This window comes from Lepidochelys kempii, chromosome 6 (genome assembly GCF_965140265.1).
Source record: "Lepidochelys kempii isolate rLepKem1 chromosome 6, rLepKem1.hap2, whole genome shotgun sequence".
Taxonomy (NCBI): Eukaryota; Metazoa; Chordata; order Testudines; family Cheloniidae; genus Lepidochelys; species Lepidochelys kempii.
The window spans coordinates 1,266,629-1,276,525 of NC_133261.1; the positions used below are offsets into that span (position 1 = coordinate 1,266,629).

The following is a 9,897-nucleotide window of genomic DNA, read 5'->3' on the forward strand; positions in this document are numbered from 1 at the left end:
CAGGGCTGGGGGAGGTGCAGGTAACGGGGGTGCAAAGGGGCAGGGCTGGGGGGAGGTGCAGGTATCGGGGTGCAGAGGGGAAAGGGCTGGGGGAGGTGCAGGTAACGGGGGTGCAGAGGGGGCAGGGCTGGGGAGGTGCAGGTAACGGGGCTCCGGGGGGGCAGGGCTGGGGGAGGTGCAGGTAACGGGGGTCCGGGGGGAGCAGGGCTGGGGGAGGTGCAGGTATCGGGGGTGCAGAGGGGAAAGGGCTGGGGGAGGTGCAGGTAATGGGGGTCCGGGGGGGGCAGGGCTGGGGGAGGTGCAGGTAACGAGGGTCCGGGGGGGCAGGGCTGGGGGAGGTGCAGGTATCGGTGGTGCAGAGGGGGCAGGGCTGGGGGAGGTGCAGGTAACGGGGGTCTGGGGGGCAGGGCTGGGGGAGGTGCAGGTAACGGGGCTCGGGGGGGCAGGGCTGGGGGAGCCGCTGGCACGGGGTGTGGGGGCGCGGGGGGGCAAATGGGGTCACACACTGGGAATGGGGGTGCGGGGGGCAGGGCTGGGGGAGGTGCAGATAACGGGGGTGCAGGGGGCAGGGCTGGGGGAGGGGCTGGCAATGGGGGTGCGGGGGGCAGGGCTGGGGGAGGTGCAGGTAACGGGGGTCCGGGGGGGGGCAGGGCTGGGGGAGGGGCTGGCAATGGGGCTGCCCCCCCCCCCGGCTGGAGGGGGCTCCCATCCTACGCAGGGTTGCAGCCCGTGCGAGAGCTCCTAGCTCCGCCCGCGCACACGGCTCCTGCCCCACTCAGCCCGCACGTGCCGCCCGCTCCCGGGGAAAGGCCGGGCAGCCGCTTCAGCCGCGTCACTGCGCATGCTCCCTACAACCTCGCTCCCCGCGTGCTCCCTTTCCGTTGCCTCGGGCGCCCTGATTGGCTGCGCCGCGCTATCGGGCGAGCCCATTGGCCGGCCGGGGCCGGCTCCTGCTCTGATTGGCTGGAGGGGCGCGGTGGAGGCGTGGTACCGGGGTTCGAGGGAGGGCATGGACGGTTCCTGCCGCGAGGGCGGCCAGGTGGGGGGGGGGAATTGCAGCCGGGGAGGTACATGCGGGGGGGGAATTGCAGCCGGGGGGGGGCTTTGCAGTCTGGGGGGGCTGCATGGAGGGGGGCGGGAATTGCAGCCGGGGGTGCATGGGGGGGATTTGCAGTCTGGGGGGGCTGCATGGGGGGGGCGGGAATTGCAGTCGGGGGGGCTGTATGGAGGGGGGGCGGGAATTGCAGCCGGGGGGTGCATGGGGGGAGGGGCGGGAATTGCAGCCGGGGGGTGAATGGGGGGAGGGGCGGGAATTGCAGTCGGGGGGGGTGCATAGGGGAGGGGAGGGGCGGGAATTGCAGTCGGGGGGGTGCATGGGGGAGGGGCGGGAATTGCAGTCGGGGGGTGCATGGGGGGAGGGGCGAGAATTGCAGCCGGGGGGGGTGCATGGGGGGAGGGGCGAGAATTGCAGCCGGGGGGGGTGCATGGGGGGAGGGGCGGGAATTGCAGTTGGGGGGGTGCATGGGGGAGGGGCGGGAATTGCGTCCGGGGGGGCGGGACGACGCGGGAAGCGCCTCTCGGGGCTGAGCCGGGGGTTCGCCCAGCTCCTGGGCTTTGCCCCCCACTTACCGCTGTGCGGGGGGGGGGCGCGCCCAGCACGGTAGCAGAAGGGGGTTGTTGTCTTGTCCTGGGGGGGGGCGCTTTCGAGCGACCTGCTTTGGTTGGACGGGGGGGGGGGTCTCCCATCAGCCAGGCTTGGTGGGGGGTGCAGTTTGGGGGCGTTTCTCCAGTTGTGGGGCCAGCTGGGCTGTGGGGGGCGGGGGCAGGCCGCCAGAAACCTCTGGGGCTCCCCCCCCAGCTCTGCCAGAGCCCCTCACTCCCGACCTGCAGCCCCCTGCCAGCCCAGCCCTGGGCTCCCCCCGCCCCCCAGCTCTGCCCCGGGTCACTGGTGCACTGACCCCAAATGCTGACCCTCCACTGTGTGTCCGGGGGTCCCAGATGCTGCCGTGGGGGGTGTTTGGTAGCAGGGCCCGGTGAAGTTGCGGATGATACTAAACTGGGAGGAGAGGTAGACACGCTGGAGGGGAGGGATAGGATACAGAAGGACCTAGACCAATTGGAGGATTGGGCCAAAAGAAATCTGATGAGGTTCAATAAGGATAAGTGCAGGGTCCTGCACTTAGGACGGAAGAACCCAATGCACAGCTACAGACTAGGGACCGAATGGCTAGGCAGCAGTTCTGCGGAAAAGGACCTAGGGGTGACAGTGGACGAGAAGCTGGATATGAGTCAGCAGCGTGCCCTTGTTGCCAAGAAGGCCAATGGCATTTTGGGATGTATAAGTAGGAGCATAGCGAGCAGATAGAGGGACGTGATTGTTCCCTCTATTCGACATTGGTGAGGCCTCATCTGGAGTCCTGTGTCCAGTTTTGGGCCCCACACTACAAGAAGGATGTGGATAAATTGGAGAGAGTCCAGCGAAGGGCAACAAAAATGATTAGGGGTCTGGAACACATGACTTATGAGGAGAGGCTGAGGGAACTGGATTGTTTAGCCTGCAGAAGAGAAGAATGAGGGGGGATTTGATAGCTGCTTTCAACTACCTGAAAGGGGGTTCCAGAGAGGATGGATCTAGACTGTTCTCAATGGTAGCAGATGACAGAACGAGGAGTAATGGTCTCAAGTTGCAGTGGGGGAGGTTTAGATTGGATATTAGGAAAAACTTTTTCACTAAGAGGGTGGTGAAACACTGGAATGCGTTACCTAGGGAGGTGGTAGAATCTCCTTCCTTAGAGGTTTTTAAGGTCAGGCTTGACAAAGCCCTGGCTGGGATGATTTAACTGGGAATTGGTCCTGCTTTGAGCAGGGGGTTGGACTAGATGACCTTCTGGGGTCCCTTCCAACCCTGATATTCTATTATTCTAAGTTGGGGTTCTGGACTCTGAGATAGCGCGTGTTCTGGGGGTCACCATGTGATTCCCTCCGGCTCCTGCAGGGGGGCGCAGGCTGCTGTCACAATCTCAGAAGCTGGAGACCAGGGAGCAGAGGGGGGGACCCCCAGGGGAGTTTACATTCAGCGCTGACCCCTCCCTGGAGGACATGTGAGTTACCCCTGCCCCCCCAGCCCTGCCCCCCCCCACTCCCGACCCGCAGCCCCCTGCCCCCCCCAGCCCTGCCCCCCCCACTCCTGACCCGCAGCCCCCTGCCCCCCCCAGCCCCAACCCACAGCCCCCCTGCCCCCCCAGCCCTGCCGGTGCCCCTCGCTCCTGACCCACAGCCCCCTGCCCCCCCCAGCCCTGCCCCCCCCCACTCCCCGACCTGCACACTTTTCTAACCCCCCCCCTCCGTTTCTCTTTGTCCAGCCGGCGGCTCCAGGCCGAGTTCGTGGCCGAGCGGGGGGTGGGGCCAGTTCCATCAGCCCCGAAACCTGCTCCTGGCGCTGGTGGGCGAAGTGGGGGAAGTGGCCGAGCTCTTGTGAGTATGGGGGGGGGGGGGGGGGATGATGGTTTACAACCCCCGGGAGAGACCTGGGAAGGGGATGGAGGGACGGACCTGACCCAGCTGCCCCCCCCACCCCCCACGCACGCACAGCCCAGGGGCTGGGGCAGGCTGAGCCCCGAGAACTTGTGACAGTTGGGTGGGGGGGGCGTTTTGAACAACGTCGCCACCTACTGGCTGCAGCTGACATGGTGGATTCAACTCTGGGCACAAGTGGTGGGGGGCGGGGGTGTCCCAGTGCCCCCCTGCTCCACCTGTGTGTCTGTCTGTCCCGGTGCCCCCTAACCCGAAACCCCGCTCCGTCTGCCTGCCTGCCCCCCCCCCCGCTCCGTCTGTCTGCCTGCCTGTCCCGGCGCCCCCCCAGCTCCGTGTGTCTGTCTGCTGCCTGCCTGTCCCGGCGCCCCCCCTGCTCCGTCTGTCTGTCTGCCTGCCCCGGCACCCCCCCCCCCGCTCCGTCTGCCTGCCTGCCCCCGCCCCCCACTCCGTCTGTCTGTCTGCCTGTCCCGGCACCCCCCCCCCCGTGTGTGTCTGTCTGCTGCCTGTCCCGGCACCCCCCCCCCTGCTCCGTGTGTCTGTCTGCCTGCCTGCCTGTCCCGGCGCCGCCCCCCCGCTCCGTGTGTCTGTCTGTCCGTCTGCCTGTCCCGGCGCCCCCCCCCGCTCTGTCTGTCTGTCTGTCCCGGCACCCCCCCCCCCGCTCCGTGTGTCTGTCTGTCCGTCTGCCTGTCCCGGCGCCCCCCCCGCTCTGTCTGTCTGTCTGTCTGTCCCGGCACCCCCCCCCGCTCCGTGTGTCTGTCTGTCCGTCTGCCTGTCCCGGCGCCCCCCCCCGCTCTGTCTGTCTGTCTGCCTGTCCCGGCACCCCCCCCCCGCTCCGTGTGTCTGTCTGTCTGCCTGCCTGCCTGTCCCGGCGCCCCCCCCCGCTCCGTGTGTCTGTCTGTCTGTCTGTCTGCCTGTCCCGGCACCCCCCCCCCTGCTCCGTGTGTCTGTCTGTCTGTCCCGGCACCCCCCCCCCCCGCTCCGTGTGTCTGTCTGTCTGCCTGTCCCGGCGCCCCCCCCCGCTCTGTCTGTCTGTCTGCCTGTCCCGGCGCCCCCCCCCGCTCTGTCTGTCTGTCTGCCTGTCCCGGCACCCCCCCCCGCTCCGTGTGTCTGTCTGTCTGCCTGCCTGTCCTGGCGCCCCCCCCCCCCGCTCCGTGTGTCTGTCTGTCTGTCCCGGCACCCCCCCCCCCGCTCCGTGTGTCCGTCCGTCTGCCTGTCCCGGCACCCCCCCCCCCGCTCTGTGTGTCCGTCCGTCTGCCTGTCCCGGCACCCCCCCCCCGCTCCGTGTGTCCGTCCGTCTGCCTGTCCCGGCGCCCCCCCCCGCTCCGTGTGTCCGTCCGTCTGCCTGTCCCGGCGCCCCCCCCCCGCTCCGTGTGTCCGTCCGTCTGCCTGTCCCCGGCGCCCCCCCCCGCTCCGTGTGTCCGTCCGTCTGCCTGTCCCCGGCGCCCCCCCCCCGCTCCGTGTGTCTGTCCGTCCGTCTGCCTGTCCCGGCGCCCCCCCCGCTCCGTGTGTCTGTCCGTCCGTCTGCCTGTCCCGGCGCCCCCCCCGCTCCGTGTGTCTGTCCGTCCGTCTGCCTGTCCCGGCGCCCCCCCCCCGCTCCGTGTGTCCGTCCGTCTGCCTGTCCCGGCGCCCCCCCCCCGCTCCGTGTGTCCGTCCGTCTGCCTGTCCCGGCGCCCCCCCGCTCCGTGTGTCCGTCCGTCTGCCTGTCCCGGCGCCCCCCCGCTCCGTGTGTCTGTCTGTCTGCTTGCCTGCCTGTCCCGGCGCCCCCCCCCCCCCCCGCTCCGTGTGTCTGTCTGTCTGTCTGCTGCCTGTCCCGGCGCCCCCCCGCTCCGTGTCCGTCCGCCCGCCTGTCCCCCGCGCCCCGGCCGCCGGTGACCCCGCTGTGCGTCTCTCCCCAGCCAGTGGCGGGCGGAGCCGGCGGCCGGGGCGGGGCTGCCGGGCTGGGCGCCGGGCGAGCGGGCGGCCCTGGCGGAGGAGCTGAGCGACGTGCTGCTCTACCTGGTCTCGCTGGCCCAGCAGTGCCGGGTGGACCTGCCCCGGGCCGCCCTGCGCAAGCTGGACCGGAACCGGGCCCGCTACCCGGCCCACCGCGCCCACGGCTCGGCCCGCAAGTACACCCACTACCAGGACCGGCCCCCGGATGCCTGCGGCCCCCCAGGACTGACGGCCGGGCGGACTCAGACCCCCGGCTGGGGGGCAACGCCAATCCCCTGGCGGAGAGACGGGGGGTGTCCCCCCCCAACCCCACCACTTCAATCCCCCCCCCAGTCCCAGATTTCCCCCCTGTTCATTCCACCCCAGCTCCCCCTTTCTACAGCAACCCCCCTGCCCGCAGTTTATCAACGACCCCCCCATCCCAGAAGCCGCCCCGCCTGTCACCCCAGGACGCCCCCCCAGAGTTCAGCTCTGAGTTTGTCTCTTTTTCTTGTTGTTTTTAAGTAATAAAAACCTTCCCTTTTTGGGGAGGTCAGTTTCTCCGTCGTGTCCATGGGCGGGGCTCCCCTCTGCCCCCACCTGTGGGCCAGAAAGAAGGGGGGGGATCATGCCCCCCAAAAGAGACTCAGAGAGCAGTGGTGCAAACACAGGGGTGAGTTTATTAGGGGCAAAGCCGGGAAGGGGGAGAAGACGGGGTGACTGTGAGGAACAGGGAATTTAGGGTTCGGGGGGGGGCTCTGGTGAGCAGGGTTTGGGGGGGGCTGCGAGTGCTGCTTAGGCTGCCTCAGAGAATCACCCCTGTCCCTTCTGCTGCTGCGAAATCCAGAAGACGCTGGCTCCAGAGGGGGTGCTGCCCCCGGGGGGGACCCCCGAAATCCTCACAGGGTGTCCGACTGCTCCCCCTGGCTCTGCTTGATCTGGGCATGCATCTTCTGCAGCATTTCCTGCATCCGGCGCAGCTGGGGGGGAGCGAGACGGGGGGGGGGGTGAGACGCGGGGCCTGGGAACAGGGGGGCGCCTTGCCTGGCGCTGGGGGCTGGGTATAACCGGGGGCAGAGCCCCCCCCCTCGTCACCCACCCCCCCTCGTGGCCCACTCACCTCTTCATCCTTCTCCCGGATCAGTTTCTCCGTGTCCGTCTCCAGCAGGGGGAGCTCGGTGGCGCTTTGCCGGGACAGTTTCCTGGGGGGGTGGGGAGATGGGTCAGGGGGAGGCGGGGCTGGGTGTCCCCATCGTGCCCAGATTCATTTCAACCCCCGGCTGCCCCCTATCCTCGCTGCCCCCCCCCCGTCCTTGCTCCCCGCTGCCCCCAGCTCACCCCCGCTGCCCCCCCAGCCCTGCTCCCGGCTGCCCCCCGGCGCTGGGCTCACATGCGGCTGCCGCGGTCGCGGGCGCCCACGCGGGTCAGGCTCTGGATGCAGCGGGCCCGGTAGTTCTCGTAGTGGATCTCCTGGGTCACCTCCTTCAGGTCCTGCATGTGGGTCCGCACCAGCATGGTCCGCAGCCGGAGGAAGTCGCAGTGTGCCGGGTTCTCCACTGGGGGGCGACAGAGGCATGGGGCCCGTGTCCCCGTCCCCCCCCGGTGCCCCTCTTTGACCCCTCTGCCCCCGGCCTCCCCCAGTGCCCCCTCTGCCCCACGGTGCCCCCCCCCGATCCCTGGCCTCGCCCAGCGTCCCCCACTGACCCCTCTGCCAGCTGGTGCCCCCCAGCACCCCCCTCTGCCCCCCGGCCTTCCCCAGTGCCCCCTCTGCCCCACGGTGCCCCCCCCGATCCCTGGCCTCGCCCAGCGTCCCCCACTGACCCCTCTGCCAGCTGGTGCCCCCCAGCACCCCCCTCTGCCCCCGGCCTTCCCCAGTGCCCCCCTCTGCCCCACGGTGCCCCCCGATCCCTGGCCTCGCCCAGCATCCCCCACTGACCCCTCTGCCAGCTGGTGCCCCCCAGCACCCCCCTCTGCCCCGGCCTTCCCCAGTGCCCCCTCTGCCCCACGGTGCCCCCCCGATCCCTGGCCTCGCCCAGCGTCCCCCCACTGACCCCTCTGCCAGCTGGTGCCCCCCAGCACCCCCCTCTGCCCCCGGCCTCCCCCAGTGCCCCCTCTGCCCCACGTGCCCCCCCGATCCCTGGCCTCGCCCAGCGTCCCCCACTGACCCCTCTGCCAGCTGGTGCCCCCCCGACCCCTCTGCCCCCGGCCTCCCCCAGTGCCCCCTCTGCCCACTGGTGCCCCCCCACTGACCCCTCTGCCCCCAGCCTCCCCCAGTGCCCCCTCTGGCACCTGGTGCCCACCACTGATCCCTGGCCTCGCCCAGCGTCCCCCACTGACCCCTCTGCCAGCTGGTGCCCCCCCAGCACCCCCTCTGCCCCCGGCCTCCCCCCGTGCCCCCTCTACCACCTCGTGCCCCCCACTGATCCCTCTGCCACCGGGTGCCCCCCCAGCACCTCACTCTGCCCCCAGCCTCCCCCCAGTGCCCCCTCTGCCACCTGGTGCCCCCCACTGATCCCTGGCCTCGCTACTGACCCCTCTGCCACCTGGTGCCCCCCACTGACCCCTCTGCCCCTCCCCCCGCGCCCCCACTGACCCCTGTGTGCCCAGCCTCCCCCAGTGCCCCTTCTGCCCCCTAGCGCATCCCACTGACCCCTGGCCTCCCCCAGTGTTCCCCCGGTGCCCCCCCACTAACCCCCAGCTTCCCCAATCCCCAGTGCCCCCAGGCACCACCCACTGCCCCCCCTGCCTCCCAGTATCCCCTACCGACCCCTGGCATCCCACACTGACCCCATCTGCTACCCAGTGCCCCCCACTGATCCCTCATGCCAGCCAATGACCCCAGCACCCCCCTACTTATCCCCCCACCCTCTGGTGCCCCAATTGACCCCCAGCACTCCCTAGCCCCCCCACGACACTCAACACCCCACGGTGCCCCCCTCTGCCCCACAGCCACCTCACTGAGCTCCCCAGCCCCATCCCGCTCCCTGCCCCACGGCGCCCCCTACCTTCCACAGCCCCCCAGGGGTACGTGCGCCCCCGGAAGGCCTTTCCCTTGGTCTCCCGGACGATGTCATTGGAGCCGACCACGGCGAACGGGATGCTGCCCTGGGAGGGGGGCAGGAGGGGGGGTTAGGGGGTGTCCAGGGCCCCCCCTTTCCTGTAGCCCCCCCCCCCGAACTCCCTTCCCCCATCCCCCGCGCTGAGCACTTCTCACCTTCAGCTCCGCATCCTGGGCCTTGAAGTCTTCGTCCTCGTCAGAGTCGCAGTCGGGGAACTGGTAGATGCTGATGGCGTTTTCCTCCAGCTGCTGCCGGATCTGGGGGTGCCGGGGGGGGAGGAAGCGTCACCCCAACACCCTCATGCACAACAGAGACCCATCCCCCGCCGCGTAGGAGAAGCAGGAGGCCGGGGGGGGGGTTCAGCGGGGGATGTGGGGGTACCAGGGAAATCGGGGTACAGGAAGAGGTGGTTGGGGATTGGGGGAATTTGGGGTACAGGATGATGTGGGCTGGGATTAGGAAAACATTGGGGTACAAGGAGGGAAATTTGGGGGGCAGAGGGATGCGGGGAGGATCAGGGAGGGATGGGGGGTAGAGCAGCAAATTTGGGGCCCAGGGGGATGTGGCTTGGCAGTGGGAGGAATTTGGGGTGTAGGGGGAGGGGCTTTCAGTTGAGGAGGGATATGGGGGCACAGGGAATGTGGGTTGGGATTGGGAGACATTTGGGGTGCAAGGAGTGAAATTTTGGGGCTCCGGGGTGGGCTGTGTGGACTGGGGAGGAATTTGGGGTGCAGGGGAATGTGGCGATCCTGGGGAATTGGGGGAGCTAGCATGGAAGTATGGGTGCAGGAGGAGGGTTGGGATGGGGCACTGTTTGGGGTGCAGGGGGATATGGGGGCACATGGGCTGGGGGACCCTGCCCCCCTGTAGAACTCCCCCCCCCCGTGACTCTCACCTTCTCCTTCATGATGCCCACCTCCCGGGGGGTCAGCACATCGGCTCGCCCGATCACTGGCACGATGTTGACCTTGTGTTGCACGGCACACAGGAACGCCACGTCCAGGGGGCGCAGCCTGGGGGGGGGGCAGGGAGTGAGGCACCCTCAAATAGCCCCTGTGCCCCCCACATCCCTCCAATGACCCCCAGCGCCCCCCGCCGTCCCTCAGCCCACCAAGGGCCCCTATACCCCCCAGCACCCCCACATCCCCGAGTGACCCCCCAAATAATCCACTGTCCCCTGGTGCACCCCCCATGCCCAGCACCCCGTGTGACCCCTCTCAGTGCCCCAATGCACCCCAAAGCTCCCACGCCTTATGCCAGCCCCCACAACTGCCAGTTCCCCCCCAGCCCCTCATGACACCCCCCCTCCCGCAGCCCCCCAGGCCCAGCACCCCCCTGTACCCATGGCCGAAGGGCGAGAGGAAGTAGAGACAGCAACTCTGAGATAGCGCGT

At 69.3% G+C, this 9,897-nt stretch overlaps 2 protein-coding genes across 2 annotated transcripts in view; one reads left to right on the top strand and one right to left on the bottom strand.

Annotated features, from left to right (window-relative positions):
• The first annotated feature begins 1,009 nt into the window (after window positions 1–1,009).
• On the top strand, window positions 1,010–6,151 carry DCTPP1 (dCTP pyrophosphatase 1). The gene is given in 6 exon segments (XM_073346498.1): window positions 1,010–1,038; window positions 2,996–3,056; window positions 3,058–3,101; window positions 3,363–3,396; window positions 3,398–3,474; window positions 5,430–6,151. Coding segments are annotated over 6 exon segments (789 nt in total). The 3' UTR covers window positions 5,974–6,151.
• SEPTIN1 (septin 1) overlaps window positions 6,107–9,897 on the bottom strand; it is a 7,023-nt gene continuing 3,232 nt past the window's right edge. Inside the window, exons 5-11 of the mRNA XM_073346351.1 lie at window positions 9,846–9,883; window positions 9,400–9,517; window positions 8,660–8,761; window positions 8,451–8,550; window positions 6,836–7,001; window positions 6,566–6,647; window positions 6,107–6,425 (exon numbers count right to left, since the gene is read on the bottom strand). Of these exons, the coding sequence (XP_073202452.1) occupies window positions 6,345–6,425; window positions 6,566–6,647; window positions 6,836–7,001; window positions 8,451–8,550; window positions 8,660–8,761; window positions 9,400–9,517; window positions 9,846–9,883 (687 nt within the window). The 3' untranslated portion in view covers window positions 6,107–6,344. The remainder of the gene's footprint in view (window positions 6,426–6,565; window positions 6,648–6,835; window positions 7,002–8,450; window positions 8,551–8,659; window positions 8,762–9,399; window positions 9,518–9,845; window positions 9,884–9,897) is intronic.